This window comes from Perca fluviatilis, chromosome 5 (genome assembly GCF_010015445.1).
Source record: "Perca fluviatilis chromosome 5, GENO_Pfluv_1.0, whole genome shotgun sequence".
Taxonomy (NCBI): Eukaryota; Metazoa; Chordata; class Actinopteri; order Perciformes; family Percidae; genus Perca; species Perca fluviatilis.
In genome coordinates, this window is record NC_053116.1 from 894,330 (window position 1) to 914,379 (window position 20,050).

At 43.0% G+C, this 20,050-nt stretch overlaps 2 protein-coding genes, 1 long non-coding RNA gene and 1 other non-coding gene across 4 annotated transcripts; all 4 read right to left on the minus strand.

The window, feature by feature from the left end:
- Positions 1-884: 884 nt before the first annotated feature.
- On the minus strand, positions 885-5,829 carry ppdpfb (pancreatic progenitor cell differentiation and proliferation factor b). The gene is made up of 5 exons (XM_039799738.1): positions 5,648-5,829; positions 4,445-4,540; positions 3,225-3,302; positions 1,793-1,886; positions 885-1,397 (listed from the first exon to the last, which is right to left on the minus strand). The coding sequence occupies exons 2-5, from the start codon at positions 4,497-4,499 to the stop codon at positions 1,283-1,285; spliced, it is 342 nt and encodes a 113-aa protein (XP_039655672.1). The 5' UTR covers positions 4,500-4,540; positions 5,648-5,829; the 3' UTR covers positions 885-1,282.
- Positions 5,830-11,170: 5,341 nt separating this feature from the next.
- Positions 11,171-11,255, minus strand: trnas-aga. The gene has a single exon. It is a non-coding gene; the product is annotated as a tRNA-Ser (tRNA).
- An 834-nt stretch (positions 11,256-12,089) lies between these two features.
- LOC120558453 lies at positions 12,090-17,160 on the minus strand. The gene is made up of 10 exons (XM_039799465.1): positions 16,855-17,160; positions 16,550-16,763; positions 14,569-15,153; positions 14,247-14,459; positions 13,927-14,102; positions 13,656-13,736; positions 13,290-13,552; positions 12,912-13,169; positions 12,251-12,799; positions 12,090-12,204 (listed from the first exon to the last, which is right to left on the minus strand). Exons 1-10 carry the CDS (start codon positions 17,158-17,160, stop codon positions 12,090-12,092), a joined length of 2,760 nt encoding a protein of 919 aa, XP_039655399.1.
- Positions 17,161-18,770: 1,610 nt separating this feature from the next.
- LOC120558652 lies at positions 18,771-19,720 on the minus strand. The gene is made up of 2 exons (XR_005639161.1): positions 19,143-19,720; positions 18,771-18,856 (listed from the first exon to the last, which is right to left on the minus strand). It is a non-coding gene; the product is annotated as an uncharacterized LOC120558652 (long non-coding RNA).
- Positions 19,721-20,050: the final 330 nt, after the last annotated feature.

Here is a 20,050-nt window from a genome sequence, read left to right on the forward strand (position 1 = left end):
TAGCGAAACGTCGGCGTAGCGTTAGCTAGCTGTCTAAACTTGTGAAAAGCTGAACAGCATCCCCGTCCAAGTTATAAATAAACACCAGGCAAATATGTTGTTACTGGAGCTAGTAGGCTACCATCAAAACGTGAGATATCTAATCATGATATCAATCATATCTATGTGTTTACAACCATAGGGGGATTTCACAGGTGGGACTGGCAAGTTAGCACATAGCTAGCATGATGCCTTCTATTTTCTAGATCTAGATAAGTTTAGCGGTACTTATCTGAACTAACGACATGATCACTGTCACTAGATATAAATAAAACGTTGACTTTCACTTGGTGCTATTCACGGACAGTAAAAAACCCTCTTCCTCATCCCAGTCAGTCACCATATCTAGTACTAGGCTGATACACGCATAGATATAGAACACTGTTCTATATCTATGGATACACGTCTCCCCAACGTGACGTCATCACCGAATTGCGGAAAAAAATACCAAATACCAAAAACTAATATATATGTCAATGCAAAAACCTGACAAAAACTGGCCTTTAACACTATTTGGAGACATTTTTAACAATGATATACATATATTAAGTGCTATATGTACCTATTAATCAACAGTGGTGGTTAACCTGCAACATGGGCTTTAAGCACTTCCACTTTGTGACTTATTTCTGTGAAAAGTGCTTTTTAGGAATACAGTTTACTAACCCTAACTAGGGTTAGGCTTCATCGCATCTCAGTATCAGCCGATATGCAAGTTTAGGTATCCGGACGAAAAAAAAAAAAAAAAAAAGTATTGAACATCTGTAGTTAATTGTATGCTGCATGCATATTTGTGTTGTAAATGTTGTGTGAGAAGAACACATATGAGAATCCAACACAGAACATTAGGCTGCTAGAGTCTACTTTATTGCATTTGCAATAACAGGGAGACAAAAGTGAAAAATGTCTAACATAGGCATGTGGATGTGTCAATGCAACAGTATTACAAACGCAGTACAAATGTTTAAAAAACAAACAAACATGGAACTCATCAGTTGCATCATTAATAATTTTTTTTATTAATTTTATAGTTTTTTTTCCCCCCTCAATAAAAAAGAAAAAAAAACAAGGTTGCAGGAACAAAAACAAGTAAGGCAGCCTAGGACTACAATGAATGATAAAAAAAATATATAAGAATAAGAAGGTTGTAGACGGGACAACCTCCCGTCACCTAGCGTTGGTCGCTGGTTTGATTTCCCCCCCCCCTCCAAGGTGTGGCGTGGATCAGAGTGAGACCGCAGGATCAGGAGGAGGTGGAGCCTCCCGCCTCACTGCTCTCACTCACCTGGCGTTGCGTCACCATCTCCCTGGCAACGCAGGTGATCTGACCATTCGTCAGTGTGCCTCGGACCCCCGCCCTGAGAGAGAGAGAGAGAGAGAGAGAGAGAGAGAGAGAGAATATAGTCTTGATCCTGTATAATGGAAGGTTGGGTCTGTACGTCACACTGGAAGGATTGATGAATTTGCACAGGGACTGTCATCCTCTCGGACGCACAATTCCACAGAATAAAAAAATAAATAAATACTCTGAATGTTAACACATCTCCACTCCATAAAGGAAAACAGTCCACTACATTTCACAGATTGTTATTCTGGACTCGTGTGAGTAAGAGACTAGAGGAGCAGAATTCAATCTGTTGGAGGGACAAGCAGCTGGGTTAATGGTTTTAGACACGGTTAGGATTATGACCAGGATTAAATAAGACTACGATGCAGAGGCAGTATTATGGGATGTGGGCGTGTTTATACTCACTTCTGCTGTGCCTCCTCAGTCAGTGGGGTCATCCCTGGCTGCTTCCCAAAGAAGAAACTGGACCACCAATGGCCAGAGTCCTGCTTGGGGAGTCCTGTTGAAGCGGATAACGAAGGCGTATACTGTACGTTAATAAAAAGGTTACACAGAACCTACTGTTCCATTTAGATTTTTTGGAGAATTTGACATTTTAACCCTCCAGGACAGCGGGTTCCAGTTTAGAGCTACTTTGCTCTTCATTACGAGCCGAGGAGAAGTAAAACAACAACAACCAGCCACTGAAGCGAGACGGACGACTGAACATTACAGTAACCACATGTTAAGATTGGGAGTGTGTGCATTTGAGTTGAGTGTGTGTTTCATCAGCTACACCCATGACTCAGGTTTCCTCCCCCCGCCCCCCCCGGGGACTCGTGTGAATCGTGTTTGGCTTAGTGTCAAAACGGACTGTGACACATTGAGTGGTGTCTGAACAGCTGCATTTACATACAAATGGTTACATTTAAAGAACGTGTGCTATAGTTAGCTTCTAGAACAAGCAAATTCTCAGAAGGGGAACCACTTAGGGACGTATGGTTTGACGTGCGTGTGTGAGATTGTCCCAGCGGTTAAAACAGGTATGCTCACACAAACCCAGAGCCAGCACTTCTGTCAGCCCAGATGGTTTTCACATCAAGCTGCCTTGACATGCTGATCCAGGATCACTGGAGAGTTCAGCAGATATTAACTGGTTGCTGAGGGTTATACTGGCGCCTTCTGCTTTTAACAGTGACATCTGAACGCTGACCCGAGAACTGAATGGGAGCAGCTAATCCCAGAGGAGGGGAAAGCGGCAAAAAATACACAAGTGAAACCCACTTTCCTGCTGGATTAGAAAGGAGCAAGGTCAGAGCCGAGCTGGGTGTATGCCAGCATGACTCAACCACGGTAGCGCCTGTGTGGTCTGAGGCAACCGCTGACTCAACCGCAGCGATCACTGAGGTTACTGAAAGTGGCGCTCTGCCACTCAGACAGAGAGACAGAGACGCACACATGCACGCACGCACATCTGGATCCGGTACAGAGACACACTCCTGTGCTTGGTGCGCCTCTTGAGAGGGAACACACTGTTCTTTCCAGAAGCATAGCAGTTTACACGACTCGCTCTTTTTAGGAGTGCATGACTTGATCACTATAACCCATAATAGTCAGCAGCAGCTGTGAGTCACTTTATTTGGAGCAGCAGTATTTAGCCAACAATCGCTGTGTTGGGTTCCTATAAATATGACAGATGCATCCATATAATCAGCTTGTTTGTTGTTCTGTGGAGAAGCTGTCCTATCAACAATAAAGGCCTATACATGCCCCCCCCCCAAATGACAATGACACACATTTAACTGTGCAAGGAAACTATGAATATCTGGAGTTCTGTTTGTTGGCTACAAACACACACCTGGATGGTGAGGGATGACTTCTCCACTGTACTCCGAACTGCCGCAAGAGCTGCTGCTGGACGTAGAGCCGATGCGCCCTGTGAGGGGAGGGGGACACAGAATGAGCAGGAAAAAAAAAGAAAAAGAAAAAGAGTTCAACAAGTGGTCGGTTTAATCCCAGTCAACCAAACTGAGAAGGCGAAACGGAACAAGTAAAGAAGTCCAGGTTCAGGAATGCTCCTGCATAAGATCTACCTCATAATGAGAGGGGCACACGGAAAATGTTGATCTGTTTTATATTGTGCAACAGCCTGAGGGGCGACTCTGTAGTTGAAATGCACACTTTGTTTACTGGTCTACTTGGCACTACTGGAAACCATAACAGAACTCCTACCACAACCATCCCATAGTCCTGAAGAAGCCAAAGATATGGGCTCTTGTGACTTTTAGAGATTTTCAGAGTCTAGTGTGCCACTACTCCAGATATACCAACTAGACAAGAACACAGGAAGGGTTTCGCCTTGAGGCTCCACTTTATGACTCGGTCCTGACTGACCCAGTATTGGCTCGCTTGCTGCTATTACAGCTACTACTAAGTCGCCGGACGCCCCAATCTTCTGAACATAGCCATACTGAGAGATCCAGAGAGAGTTGTGTGGAGCCGATTAATTAGCTTTGTAGCAACTCATCTGGCAATGGCTTGAATGTAACAGACGTGCAAGAATATCAAAAAGTGACACACTAAAGCTTTAATATGTTTGGTTATGTATGCACCTTTCACCAAGGAAAGTGTTACTTATTGTAATAAGCCCTTTCCTGATTCTGATTTTATTCAGACAATCTGAGGTGAACCATTACCTCTACATTGTAAGCACCTAATGAGGCCTTATCTAGTAAGAGTGTAGTGCAAATCCAACAGAGTAACAGTAAAGGCTGATTTATGCTTCTGCAAACCCCCCCCCCCCCCGAGCCCTCCGCGCACCTCCAAAAATGTTTAACTTTGCGTCGAGCCAACGCAGACCGTGGGGACTGAGATTGGTCAGCTGGTCCTGTGTGTTGATAGTGGGTGTTTCCAGCAGCCTACTGTGGGGAGTAGCATATATTATTACATATTCTGGTTCCAATGACGGGGTTAGGGTTATCGGTTTGTAATGTGTCTATATGTCAGTAGAAGACGCAGAAGCATAAAACAGCCTTAAGCCCCGGTTTGGCCCCTGTGTAAGGAGAGAGAGAGACTCACTCCGGTAGTAGTCAGTGGTCGCCACCAGAGAGCCGCCTGCTGGAATAGCTGCCATTCTACTGGAGTTGGTCGCTGTACGCTGTGCTTGATGGAAACCTGCAGAGGAAAAATAAAGCGTAGGATCAAAACCAGACCAGGATCCATTACTCCGAGAATGATCGGAGACTGGCGTCTCCATTTTAAATTCCTTTACCAGACAATGAAGATGATCTCATGACAGCAGCTTCACATAATTATTAGAATTATTCTCTTGTTCTTTACATGGGTCTCCTAAGGGGCAACAATATTTCATCGTGTAGCCCTGTTGTGTAAAAAAATAAAATTAATTAACTGTATAACCTTGTACTAACATATAGCAGGGCTGCAACTAATGATGGTTTCCATAATCAATGACTCTCTGCATAACTCCCTTTAATCATGTACTCTAGTTTTATGTCAGAAAACACCAACGGCGGGCATATGTTGGGCTGTTCTGCTTGATAAACAGCTGATTTATACTGTAATGTTATGTTTGGGGGGGGGGGTTGTTATTGGTTATAGAAAAGCATCTTGGACTCCAGCTGACTCGAGGCATGTATACAAAAAGAATATAGAAAACATGATAAAACCGAATATGAAATGCACATAAGCTGCTCATGGCCAGAAAACATAAATTAATAACAAAAAAAAGTAGAGAAAGATTAGATTTTTCTTTCGCCGTTTCCAGCACGTTCACGTCTTCAATAACATGACGTCAGCGTACGTTTAGCATAGGGCTTGTTTACATTAGACTGCACCAAGCCGACATTTTGACGTTATTCTTCAGTTCCATGAAAAATAGGAGAACACGAGCATCATTTCAAAGGGAGCCCGGGTGTTAAACAGAGGCTGTCCTGGTCGGGATCAAAGAACACATCGGACACCCTGTCTGTCGTCACAAGAACATTTGGTCTCACACAAAGACAACGTCTCAATCTGTTGACATTTAAATAACGGTCAGCTGCTGTTTATGTATCGACATCAGCCGTTAGTAGGAGCTAGCTAGCTAGCTTTGTAAACGAAAAAGAGAATACAACGAGAGGAGACACGGATAGCTAGCCAGCTAGCTAGCTACATAACGTTTGTTCTTCTTTTTACAAAACTGCAACAGCTGCCATTATCCCAAACACTCGGTCCTCACCCACCACCATTTTATAAGCCGGGAGGGGGGAGCGGGGCACCCACCTTGTTAGGGACCCAGATGTGCTGATGTTCAGTAGCACCCAATTCAACTCAGTCAGTCGGCGAGGCTGGGGGAGGAAAGGCTAGGCGACGGGACCCATTTGAAAACAAGTTTTGGGTAAATGTAACCCTCCAAGGTCCGTAAGGGATAGATCAGCGGAACTTCTTGCTGCTGTCAACGCTCGGCTCGCGCTTTTATACAAAGACAGTGGGACGGTGACGTAGACATCAGCCAGGGGGCGGGGCCACCGGACACTGCTGCCGGTTCATACCGGTTCATACCTCCTTATACCATAGACTGTACAGTCTATGCTTTATACAAACACACACACACACACACACACACACACACACACACACACACACACACACACACACACACACACACACACACACTTCAGCTTCATTTCTTATTCAATCCAGTGTAGGGTCAGCCTGTTCTAAAAACTGTCCTCGGTTTTACAGTTTTTAATATCAGAAAAATGGGTTTAATTCAACCAAATTAGTCTACTAGGAACATTTCACATGCACAAAAGTTTTTTTCGGGAAATATTTTCAGTCCATTCAAATTATAAATAATAAGAAAATATGTCACAGTTTATGGTTGATATGCCACAGAGTTCTTTTAGAGTTGTAAGGGTACGCTGCCTACTTTACAGTTAAGTTGTATTTCTTTATTTGTAACACTGTTGGTTGATTTATGTATTTAATTATTTATTTTTCTTGATATGTTACTGTAGGCCTAATACATGTATTTTATGTCTTGAAATATAATCGAATGTGCCACTTTATTGAGAGTGAAGACAGGACTTCAATACATTTGAGTATGTTTTATAATTGGTGTTTTTGTCACAACTTGTAGGCCATGTGTGAATCATAGACTGTAAAAAAAAACAAGTTGGGAATTTACACAATAAAGTTAATGAAAAGAGGACAAGCCCCCAGGAAGTGTAGCCTACTCCATAAAAAAAAAGACAATGGTGTCAGTTCTTAGGTCTCATAAATATTAATATTAACAGTCTATGGTCCAGACACATAGAGGTATTAACTGTAGAGATTAGCGCCACCTCCTGATAATAATAAAAAATGAATGGATGACTAAGTAGCCCTCCTGAATATGATTTCATAGAATTTACAGTTTGATGGTTGGATAGTTATTGATTGGATAGTTATTGATAACAATCAAATATACATGTAGAATGCCACAGGCTTGGCACCAATGACGTATGGGTTGGTATAATGACTCATCCTTTTTCTATCGAAGACTGGATTGCATAATCAAACAGTTGCCACACACACACACACACACACACACACACACACACACACACACACACACACACACACACACACACACACACACACACACACACACACACACACAATCTATGAACTGATATTCCACATATTTCAATTAGAATAGAATAAAACAATAACAGACTAGATAAAAGGAGCTCTAAAGGAAGAAATAAAAAGGAAAATTATATTTACAAATGTAGCCTATACACATGCGCGGAGTTTGCGGGGGGGCAGGTAATTTTGTCTTTTTTTCTGTTTATCATTTATAGAAAAAAAAAACACAACCGTCAAGCCTCATCATGTGCTTTTGGACCGAATGTGTGCAGAGTAGCCTAAATAAATGGCTTAAACAGAAACACCTGCTGTCCTTCATACATTCTTGCCGGTGTACCATGACGATGCTCAACTCCTAAAAAAAAATAAAAAATAAAATATATATATATATATATATATATATATATATATATATATATAAGGTAGGCTACTTTAGTATTTTTTGTTATCACTATTAGGCTATATCCCATACTCCTATGAAGTATAATATTCTACTGTTTGTATATAGGCTACTATATCCTAGCCTTTTGGTGTCCTGTTTTAGTTTTCTCCCGTTTATCTGTAGCTCAATTTAAAAACCACAGATGGCTCAGACATTGAAGCCTGGCTTGTTAATTTATCTTTGTTGTTGTATTCTATTGAGCCTATATATTTTTGTTGTATTTTCTACAACATTTCAAAAAATGTATATGGTTCAAACCTCAGTTTTAGTTAACATATTTTTTTCTGAAATGCATTCAATTTAAGTTACTTTCATCAGTCTCTGCACAATCACTGCCTCTATTACATGGATGTCCTGTATGATAAAACCTTGACTGACCACAGAGAGAATGTCCCCCGACACTGAGCACCGTACATGGAGCTCGCTCTGGTGGTGAAATCTATGAATTGCACCTCATTTAAAATTCAATGTAGTAGATCGATATGTTGTATTTTCTTGTGTGCAGATGCATGTTGAAAATCTATCCTAATACATGACAAAATCATTATCAATCACTAATCAAGTATTATTTTAGATGGGTTTGGTTGACTTAGCTGTAATAACAAAAAAACCTGTACCGTGTAGGCCTACTGTCGTTTGACTAAAGAAGGCTAGTTTAAATACAGTCTATGAAACTAACTAACCTACTAACTGGTCTTAGCCATCAATGGACAATATTCTGCACTATGCATATTGATTTATTTATCACTCTTTGTTACCTCCAACTGTGCAATATGTCATATCTATTCATCCGCACCTTACTCATCTGTATATCTGTGTATATATACTGTCTGTTTATATAAGGGTGTGTATTGTGTAAATATGTCTGTTGTTTTTATTACCATTATTATTATAACTGATTCAATTTTCCTTCTTCTTATACTTTATGTGTATTTTTCTCCTGTCTACTTAAAGGTGCAATATGTAATATTGTGTGTAATACTGGCAGCTAGCGGTTAAAATAGTTACTGCAGTACAAATTCAAAATACTGGAGAGTCGTTTCCCCCGCCCCCTCCTGCCCAGACTCGAAGTTCACGGAGGTTGCCAGGCTGAGACCGCAGCATTCACAACAATGTTGCTAGATGCTTTTCTCACATAGCCAGACGTTACTCCACAGCACAGCAGAGTAGCTAACGTTAGATGCTAGTCTCACATAGCCAGACATTACTCCACAGCACAGCGTAGCTAACGTTAGATTCTGGCTATATTGACAGTCATAAAAGCCCGTGCTCATTCGGGGCTCTGTAACCAACTGACAGACACACTTTTTCGGTTTAAAATTACAGTATGAACCGCTAAAAACACAACAACCTCACCGTCCTCTCCACATGCCAGTCAGGCACACTTCCTCGGCTTAGAATTACAATACGAAACGCTAAATATACCACTACCTTGCCGACGGAACACACTTCATTGGCTTAGAATTACGGCAACAATCGCTAAACACACTGCAAACTCACAGTCCTCTCTTTCCGATTTACAGCCCCCCTCTCGTGGTTTAAAATAACTCACCGTTGTCGGCTCCAGCCGCTGAAGAGGCTACACGCTGTAAACAGCCATGGGCTTGCCTGGTCCCCCGGTAACGTTAGCAGTAAGCAGGGTTAGCAAGGCAGCGTTAGCCAGGACCAGTCGGGATCACTTTACTGTCTCAATTGTTTTTGCAAGTAACCAACTCCGGTACTCTAGCTATATAATTCAATGTGAGTACACAAATGTTGAAATGACAAAAATGCCCCTAGTAGCTGTGATAAATTAGCCTGAAGCTAATGCTTACCGGTTCAGGAGGAAATAAGCCAATTCTGCGTCCTTTTGGGCTCTAAGCTGTCTCCATCTTTCAAATACATCTCCAATATTTACCACGGGGTTGTTACGTCTCTGGTCACGCAACTGTTAGAAAAATGCTGTTTTCTTTTTTTTAGGTCGGGTAGAATCTATCTCTGTTGATCCTGTTCGTTTGTGTGCTGCTTTCAATTCAATTCAATTTTATTTATAGTATCAAATCATAACATAAGTTATCTCGAGACACTTTACAGATAGAGTAGGTCTAGACCACACTCTATAATTTACAAAGCCCCAACAATTCCAACAATTCCAGTAATTCCCTCAAGAGCAAGCAGTGCGACAGTGGCGAGGAAAAACTCCCTCTTGGGAAGAAACCTCGGACAGACCCAGGCTCTTGGTAGGCGGTGTCTGACGAGCCGGTTGGGGGTGTGATGAACAGTGGCGATAGTAGTCACATTAATAATGGAACAGTGACTGGATGTAGCGGGAAGCTGCAGGGTTCAGCAGGACGCAGCATGACATTGCAGGGCATCGCTGAGCTCAGCAGGGAGTGCAGCAGGACCACGGCGACAGCTGCAACCAGGGTCTTGTGCCAACGTTCTCCAAGGAAATACGCTGGGGGAAAAAAAAGCATAAGGACTCCGGGGAGTAAACTCCCCAGAAGCTAGGATTAGTAACAAGCATTTCTGGGACGGGCTGCACACAAATAGTAATAGTAACAGTAATAGAAACAGTAATAGAAAGGGAGAGGAGAGAGCAGCTCAGTGTGTCAAAGGAAGGAAGTCCCCCGGCAGTCTAGGACTATAACAGCGTAACTATAACAGGTAACTAAGAGAGACAGGTCATAAGGAGAGGTAGCTTTTTCGGGCTTAGAACTCTCCCCCTGCCGGATCTGGCTTTGCTGGCCTGCCTCCCTCTACTTTGTTATGTATTATTAATCTAACAATTATGAAGAGAAGCAGTTGGGCCAGTTAGGTGAACACTGCAACTCCTCACTCCCTAACTATAAGCTTTATCAAATAGGAGAGTTTTAAGTTCATTCTTGAATGAGGTGACAGTTTCTGCCCCCCGAACCCAGATCGGGAGCTGGTTCCATAGGAGAGGAGCCTGATAACTGAAGGCTCTAGCTCCCATTCTACTTTTAGAGACTCTAGGTACCACCAGTAACTCTGCATTCTGGGAGCGCAGTGCTCTAGTAGGACAATAGGGTATTAGGAGCTCTTCTAGATATGATGGTGCTAGACCATTTAGAGCTTTGTAGGTCAAGAGAAGGACTTTAAACTCAATCCTGGATTCAACAGGAAGCCAATGCAGAGAAGCTAATACAGGAGAAATATGATCTCTTTTCTTAGTTCTTGTGAGAACACGCGCTGCAGCATTCTGGATCAGCTGGAGAGTCTTAAGACTCTTATTTGAGCAACCTGACAGTAGGGAATTACAATAGTCCAGCCTGGAAGTAACAAATGCATGGACTAGTTTTTCAGCGTCGTTTTGAGACAGGATATTCCTAATTTTGGCAATGTTACGAAGATGAAAAAAGGCTGTTCTTGAGGTTTGAGGCTTTCATGGCTGTACTACCGTTACAGCTGTAGCGTGCTGAGTTTACGTTTTTACAGGTATATCTGGCAACCCAGCCTGGCTGTCAAACTGGGCCGTTGATAACAACACACAGATCAAAACATAAACATAAATTCCGTCACGGAATGTAAATTTCAAAAAGAAAAATACTGAAATTAGCATTGTTGTCAGAAAAGATAGTATTTCAGTTTAACATGTTTCCTTAATATCTGATGAGGCATTGGTGTCATTTTTGGATTTATTACAGTACAAATATTACATATTGGACCTTTAATGTGTATTTGTGTTATTCTGATGTGTGTACGTGTACTGAAGACAAAAACTATCAGTCCGTTGTCGACAGGATTCGAACCTGCGCGGGGAGACCCCAATGGATTTCTAGTCCATCGCCTTAACCACTCGGCCAAAGATGGGGCAAAAGGGACTGCTAGGAGGGGGGAAGGAAAAAGGAAAAAGGGGGGGAAAGGAGGGGGGAGAGAGAGAGGACAAATGAGAAAGTCGCCGGTTCGATCCCCGATTGAAACATTTCTCAATTAACGCACACTTTTATAAAGTGCTATGAATTCATCAAATATAACTTCCAAACAGATACAAATAGGATTGAAGCTGGGGCAATTGGTAAGAATAACAATAATGCTTTGTTGTGATAATAATAAAAAATAGAATATATTATAAATTCAATTTTAATTAAATACTGATTAGGCCAACAAGGTGCACACTCCTGCCAGGATTTGCACCTGGATCTTCCACCCAAAGGATGGATGTGTTACACCACAAGAGTTGTGTGTGTTTTTTTTAAAGAACACAAACATCTCCAATAAAGAGATTTATGTGTGTGTTTTTTTTTTTAAAAGAACACACAAAACTCCAATAAACCGTTAACGTAAACATAGATAAACATAAGATAACATAAACACTTTGAATAGAAATAACACAATGTATGGGCTTGTTATGGAACATCAAAGTGCAGCACAATTATAAAAACTATAAAAAACAACTATATACAGTACATATGTATTCTATAATGAGGTCTTCCACTCTGTGATGGTCTGTCCAGATGCAGGACAGTACCATTTCCCCCGTAACTGTGTATGGCCAGTAAGTTTGCTCTTTGACTGACCACATATTTTACACTGATAGTGGTAGCTTTCTTTGGTTTGCCGCTTCTTGGGGATCACCTCTTATCTCTCGCTCCTTATCCTCCAGGGTTGCCTTTCGCAATCTCCATTCTCGGAACCGATTGAGAGAAGCTAGTGGTGCTGGGGCTGGCTGGTAAGGAAGCCCGCCTTGAGGTTGAGGTGTTGGAGCTGGTGGCGGTTGATCATGATGGCCACCATGGGAGTGAGAAGCTGGCACTGGTGGCAACTGGTAAGGGGACCAGCCCTGAGAGTGAGACGCTGGAGCAGGTGACTGTGGCGGCTGGTAAGGGGACCAGCCCTGAGAGTGAGACGCTGGAGCAGGTGACTGCTGGTAAGGGGACCAGCCCTGAGAGTGAGACGCTGGAGCAGGTGACGGCTGGTAAGGGGACCAGCCCTGAGAGTGAGACGCTGGAGCAGGTGACTGCTGGTAAGGGGACCAGCCCTGAGAGTGAGACGCTGGAGCTGAGTGTTGACCCTGCTGGCAGTAGGCAACATCCGACAAAGCAGGGAAGACAGCATCCCCAGGCCAGTGCTGTGCTCTCGGCCAGTCCTGATCTGCATTGGTTGAGCTGGCACCAGCTCCAGTGTCTGTGTGCACAGTGGGAAACACCGCTCTGGCACAGCGACGTTTACGAATCACTGCCTCACCCTCACGGTTTTCTGGTTCCTGGAACTCCATAACTGTATTAGCACGTTGAACAGGCTCGGATGGTAGGTCCCGGGCCTCCAGGAGCGATTCCTCTGCCAAATGGACCTGCTGAGGAAGCTGCACCCCTTGCAGTAACGAATCGCGGTCGGTTCTCTTCTGCCGATCCTGCAGCCTAGAGAAAATAAAAATCAGAATAGAACTTTGTTATTTGTGTGGAATTTCTTGTATGAATATGTAGGTTTTCATATTGAAGTGAATGTATGAAGCTGTAAATATGAACTAACCAGGAGGACACTGTGGTGTTGTTTATAGTCACAAGTAAAATGTTGGTGTTGTCCAGTATGTCTTTGCAGTCCTCTATTAGCTGTTTGATATGACTGTAAGTCATGACAATTGACTGAGGTATTGCAAATGTTTTCCCTTTGTTGTCCTTTGGCCTATTTCTGGCTTCCCGGAACTCTTTGTAGAGTCTGAGTGCAACACACTCAGAAATCCTGTTAAGATCAGGTCTTTGGGCAGCCTGGCCATGAACCATGAACAATCTGCAAATAGATAACAAGATGACATAATCCACATTATGTGTATGTACTGTAAACACATAGACGTGAATGTTGTCTCTATGTAGACACACACCAAATATACTGTATATCAGAGGCAGATACCTCTCAGCTGCTTGCTGGCCTGGTGCAGAGCCACTGCGCTTCCGAGAAGCTCTCCATGGTCCTGACAAGGTCTTTTTCTTACTTTTCATGGAGTATTTGGTTGGGGACTTATCAATGGGATCCAGGCTGGAGTACAGTCTCAATATCTCTACTATCTCAGAGTTTGAGAGAGCGGTTATTGTCCGATTGAGGCTGACAAGATACCCTGCCAAGGCATCGACTGCCTCCCATCCGGGAATTCCTCTAGGATCACACCGACTATCCTGTCACATGAAATTGAAACAAAACCAATTCTTGTACAGCTAATTTAAAAGAAAAAGGTGAAGGAACAAGGATTTCTGATGGTGAATACATTAGCCACTTTACCAGAGTTGAAGTGATGGGCCCACTGTCCTCAAACGGGGAGCTGGCAGGACTGCTGAACACACCACTTTCAAGTGTAGATTCCTTAAGTAATTATGTGTAAACAGTGAGAGGGGTACAATGAGGTTGATAAAGTTTGTTGTGCTCATGTTACACAAATGAATTGTTGATTTAACGAGTCAATCACACATCACTAATTAAGAAAAATGAACCTCTGCAAACTAGGTTTACAGTAAAAACGTTTTGATTTATCATCAAATTGTTAACACATTACCTGAGATGAAGACTGAAAAGATATATCAGTGGCCTGGGGTACGGTCACATCAGGACATTCATCCTCCTGAGCTTCATCCAGCATCTCTGGTGGAATGGCACCAATTTCCTTCTGTGCACTCAGCAGATCTCCCCGGTTAGACTGCGCTAGCAAATATTCCACAGCAATACGCTCTCCTGCCATAAGTAGTCAACAGAAAGAAAAAAAAAGATGAAAGTAGAATGAGTGAGTGAACAAAGGTGTAACCTTCAGGTAATATCTGACAGTTTGGTCAGAATATTGTCCAGCACGTTTTCTTTTTTTGTGCCATAGAATCTTACCGGTAGGTTTCCCCGGGGGTATAAACTCTGGAAGAAGTCCACTTCCTAGGACTCTGTTGCTCAGGACGTTCACACTGGACATCAAACGTACATCGTACATCTTTGTACGTGATGTACCACTCATACCCAGAGCTTGCTGAGACCTATTATGGTTCCATCTGGATAACCCCTCAAGCAAGTACATCTGTGTATGTAGAGCATTACATCTCCAACCTGGCAAGACAAATGCATTGGTGACAACAACAACAAAAAGAATGTTATGACAACTTAATACACAGCATTCATTAACAAAATGTTTCAAATATTGAGTGTTTCAGCTTGCCTGGGATGAAACCACACTGGTGCAGATGAAAGCTCTCGAGCGAGGAGGATCCTCTGCCACATCTTAGGACGTCCAGCGTTTTGTCTCCCTTCTCCAGGCCTGATCCAGTGTTAGTGTACAACTGGACACCAGGTGGATCTTGGATGCAGGGCAAGTGCTTCTGCTGTACCTCCCACACAAGAGACATGCTGTCATGATTTATGAGATGCAAGCCACTTGTGTCTGTGAGGTCCCACATGGAGTCCAGCAGTTGCTGGATTAGAACGCGGGTCTCCTCAACCCCTCGGGTTCTCCTGCGGCAGTGCTTGACCAGCTCACTGGATGTGATGCTGGATAACACCCGAGAGTCAGTGGGTACGTGACCCTGGTGCTTTTTTTTTAACTCTGCCCTCTTGGCCTCTTTGAGTTGGTGAATGTCCTCTTTGTCCCACTCAAAGATACAAGTGGACAACTTTGAGCAGAACGTGCCATACAGTGGGTGGTGCTCCGTCGTAAGACCCTTTGTGAACCGCCTCATAAAATGGAAAATATCCAGTCTCACCGTTGACGTCCATGGTCGAAACCAAGTGAGAACTGGACCCACCCCTATAACAATAAGAAACAGACAGTAAATACAGTACATGCATCTTGGTTTGTTTCCAGTTCCAACTGCACTGATCTCCTGCCAAAACTATTGTTTGATCAAATGTAATTCATAAGACACTGTTACGGCCTCCATTTAAAGAAACAAACCCAAGGCTCAAAAGGGATTGGAGGATGCAAGAAAAAGAATGCCAGACACAAGTTAAATAATGCAAAAATATTCCCAATAACAATTTGTGTTCTCTCCAGTGAACGTGAACAATTATTATAGGTTTTAATAATTGTACAATCCTCCCTTATTATAGTCTAAGTTCACTGGACCGGTAACTATACAGAGAGACAGTAGACTACATTACATTCATGTAACAGGGAGAGGACACCTCAATTGTTTCTGACCTTATATTTAGCTGGGGGGAAATAACTGATGAATACACTGTGTTACAGTCATGTTCAAAGTGTGCATTAAATGTATAACTTAATTATCTTTATAGTTTCTAGATTTTTGAGTCCAATTTCTATGTCCATATAGGCTTACTAGGAAAGAAAGCATACAATAAAGAAGGAAACTGCCTCTGTAAAAAAGTGAGAAAAACCGTGTCAGAAGCGGACCGACTGAATGATATATCTAAAAATATACATTTACGAACTACTGCTCTTAAATGAAACTATTTAAGGAGTTTGGCTCATTATTTCTACAAACTAACGGTTGTACACTTTGCCTGAAAAGCGAGCAGTGGGAGTTCATATATTCCTTAGGTAATTTATATTTTTTAGGGAGAGCGAGACTTCACAGCATTGTAGATTAGTGGTTGCAATTGATCTTCAGGTTACACTTCCTGTCTAACATTAGGCTGTCTTCTGCTCATTTTTAAGGCAAAGAGTACAACAGCTCATTTGTGCAAATAATTAGCCTAACTTCTTGAATGGTATGGCTGATTCAATTCAGAGCAGTGGTCAGTAAATTTATATTTTTAGGCTTATGCATTCAGTCAGTCTGTGATAGTCCTTTCTCTCGCTGTTTTATTACGCGGCCGGTTTCTTTTACAAATGTGTCATAATTCCCTCATGAAGCTGCGCTGCTGCTGCTGCTCACTCTGTGTAAAGAATACACAATGCGTATTCTCCATTTTAGCATCAGTAAATCTGGGATCGATACCGTGGTCTATTTAAGAAAGCCGTGAACGTGCACTTATCCCAGCTATCTACACCTGGCTTGACATAGCTTCACCTTCTCATCCTGGCTCGGCAAACGTACAACCGATTAAGCTGCAATGAGCAGATCACACTAAGTCAACCTGCGCTTTTTCACTCATCCTGAATTTCTTCATTCTACTTTTGGTACAACGCCCCAGAGGCACATGTAATAGACACATCACAACACAAATTAAAGGCAACGCACCTGTCTCACTGCAGCAGTCTCTGTCCACATATATGGCATCTGGCTGTGGCTCACCAGCATCGCTGTACCTTTTGACGATGCCTTGACAAAGGTCATCAAGGCCAGCCCCCTCACCAGTGGTCAGCACAGAATTCAGCACTTGCCCAAATTCATTGCCGATATTAGACATCCATGTTGCTGTGCCCTCAATGCCACCAGCAAGTTTTTTTGTGATCTACATAAAAAAAATAAAAACACATCTCAGAAATCAGCTATGCTAACAAACTGAATGAAATCAAGTTTACATACAGTAGGTTTACATTTACCTTCTTAGTAGAGTCCAGTTTCAAGATTCTACCAAGCGTTGAAGTGATCACACCCTTCAACTCGTCAAGGTGACTCAGAATGTCATTGGCATGAACCGTCTCAAACCACTGGGCCAGGGGCAGGGGATTGAAGGGTGGTGGCGGCTGATACAGAGCTTCAGACTGGGTGAGGACACAGGACTTTTTGTGGACCTCACAATCAGTGAGGTAGTCGATGGTCCGCCTAGCCCACTCCTCACTGTGTATCTCCTGCAAGGCTTGCTGTAAATAGCTGGAGCTGTTCCCTAATGTTCTTGGCGGCAACATCGCACACACACCTCCTGTCCAGTGCCAAATGGGTTGTGAGAACAGCTGGGAATTTGTAACGTTGGGAGGGATCGAGCTGTTTTAAAATGTCAATGCTCCAAGGGCAGGACGGGAATCATGCATTTGCTGCACCTTGGATAGTCTCCACCCACCAGGTAATATTTCGAATCAATGTCAATTACCTCCCTGGCTTTAGTGTAAATGCCAGAATGGTGCATCTTCCTATTGCACTGGGTGCATTTCAGAGAGGGATGCCCCACATCCGCATTGGAGCCCACAGGAACATCCGCTCGGCGGAAATAATTATGTGGATCAGGGAGGGATGGATTTGGTGGGGCTGGGGGGATGAAACCAGTTCTGAGACAGGTTTTGTTTCAGCTGTCCAGTACTGTCATATAAAATGTGGGCGATCCACTCCTGGTCAGCTGGCTAGATGACTCTGGTGAACTGCTTGGGTAGAAAATTCACCCAGTTTACCTCAGGAGGCTGCAGAGTGAGTGGGTGTCGTGGTGGTGCTAGTGACGTCTCATGGGTTGTGGGAGGAGCAGGAACAGGGGCAGGAACATCGGGTGGGTCACTGGGTTGCTGTTTTGTCTCTTGGGCTATGGGAGTGGTAGGAGCAGCAACATCTGGGAGGTCTGTTGGACAGGTCAAAAGGTGACATTCCTCTATGTGCTGTAACAATCCAAAAGCCCCCCAGGCCTTTGCTCCACACTGCTCACACTGCTCCTGGGTGTGGTAGTCTGACAGGTGCTGCGTGTAGTCCTCGCACATCATCTCCTGACTACACAGCGAGCATGTGAGAGACTTCCCCTCGCTCATCCTGCACAGAGCTTGAGTTTTCTGAGCTACACCTGTCTGTGGTCCTGGAACTGTAACAGCTTTCCCAGCTGCTGCACTGGCCTGAGAACCTGTAGCTGTTGCACCTGCACTGGCCTGTAAACTCTCAGCTGAATTGAGACACAGCTGACCTTGACTGGATGCTGCTGTCCCTGCCTTCTCTGCTGACTGGGAAAACCCAAACTGGGTTGCAGCACTGGCCTGTGGAGCCCTCAACTGACCTTGACTGGATGCTGCTGTCCCTGCCTTCTCTGCTGACTGGGAAAAATAAAAGTGGGTTTACATTTCAAGTACATGTCCACTAATAATTACATACTCACACTGTTTAACACTGGAAACAAACAGTAGAACTGAGGAGAAACCATTTTCCTTTACATTTTCACCACATCACAGGTTTATTGATTCAATGGCATCGTTTACCTGGTGGTATCCACACTTGCGGGGATTGTTTTCCCAAATATGTCTAGTGTGGCGGACAGTAGTTTGACCTTTCAGGGGGTCAGAGGACAATCACCAATCCGCAGCATTACCGCCCTCCATCTCCTGGACCCCGGCCTCTTGCCAGTTGTAAGTAGTGTACTTTCCCTGGGCATACAGGGACATCACACCTGCCCAGTAGGCATCTGGTTTCCCAGTCTGTCATTTCTGCAGATATTAGGGACGAGATATGGAAAACAACAAAAATTAACCGAAAAGGAGGTGTAGAGGGCTGTGGGTGGCTGGCGTGAGACCAGTGGAGGTGTCGCTAAGAACAGTTCTTGTCCAATCACTTTCAATTCCACAATTCTTTTATTCCAAGCATTATCAAGAAGACAGGTTACAGGTTTGTATGGTTACGTGTTTGGGTGTGTGGTTTCTGAGGGGGAAGGATATGGGATATAGTTAGTATCACAAAGGCACAAACAAGGCCACAATAAACATACATACATAATCTGCTCTGTTATTAACGCAACAATGAATAGAACTACTCCAATGCACATATCTCAGGTAACTCAAACGAGCAATGTAAACTTATTTTACTTTTAACTGTTCAATATACAGCACCTTTAAACAGCACAAACAGGAATACAGGAGAGGCACTCGCCTTATAATGACATTAGCACTTTCTTTCAGAGTATGCCAAGTAAAACTATGGAACTTACATAGAGCAATAACGCACACAAAGCAAGAAACACAGCATGTCCAGCATCAAAGATTCTCCATGTGGTTTTGAACAAACGAAGGGCTGTGTGCACAGGTGCTGCCTATTTGAGTCTGTGGCTGATTGAGGCAGATTGATTGCAGGTGTGGTAAACTACAGATGGAACTGAGTGGCAAAGTATAGGGGGCGTGGCAACTGCAGGACAGAGCTGGAATCTTCCAAACATTAACCATAACAGATGGAAATACTACTCAACTACTGATCACCACAAGCAAGGCTTTATTTCTCAATATTTCAGCAATATATGTCTATCAAATGAACAGTATAGCCTACCCTATCATATGACAAATGTGTTTATTGGTAACAGTAATTCATTTCACAATTTATTTTACTCAGAAAGTTGATCCATAGGTCTACTCTTCAACTAGGGTCATCGTGCTGACGTCACTAGATTATTAAAAAAGCACACAAAAACACCTCAGGCGTTAACGGTTTTCACATCAGGCAGGTCAATGACACAAAACATAGTTTAAGATGAGCACCACTTATCGTAGAAAAATCTCTTAAACGACGACGACATTAACTGACAGACGACAAACAAACAAACCAACAAACGGCTAGCTTACGTTTACCCTACCTAAATAGGGTTTACAATATAGTCTAAAACCTTAAAAAAAAAAAAAAACCAAAAAAAAAAAAAAAAAAAAAAAATGTAAATGTAACCACAAAAGCCCCTATCGCAGTTTATTTAGAAAAGTTAACAACTGCGGGTCATTTTAACGTATGGGGCCAACGTTAACGTTACCTCAGTCGTTAGTTACGTTACCCTTTCAACATCGTTTCCCACGTTAGCTAGCTAGCAAAAACCTACTGTCTCATAGACTTTAAACATTCACCCTAAAATCTATT

Bases quoted from the DNA above. Each gene is read 5' to 3' on its own strand.
- ppdpfb (XM_039799738.1), bottom strand. From the start codon at position 4,499: ATGGCAGCTATTCCAGCAGGCGGCTCTCTGGTGGCGACCACTGACTAC. The intron at 3,303-4,444 runs GTGAGTCTCTCT...CTCCCCTCACAG, and splicing joins GACCACTGACTACTACCGGA to GGCGCATCGGCTCTACGTCC. The intron at 1,887-3,224 runs GTGTGTGTTTGT...CCGCTTCAACAG, and splicing joins AGTCATCCCTCACCATCCAG to GACTCCCCAAGCAGGACTCT.
- LOC120558453 (XM_039799465.1), bottom strand. From the start codon at position 17,160: ATGTTGCCGCCAAGAACATTAGGGAACAGCTCCAGCTATTTACAGCAA. The intron at 15,154-16,549 runs GTGCGTTGCCTT...TTATTGTTATAG, and splicing joins AGACTGCTGCAGTGAGACAG to GGGTGGGTCCAGTTCTCACT. The intron at 14,460-14,568 runs GCAAGCTGAAAC...TTGTCTTGCCAG, and splicing joins CCAGTGTGGTTTCATCCCAG to GTTGGAGATGTAATGCTCTA.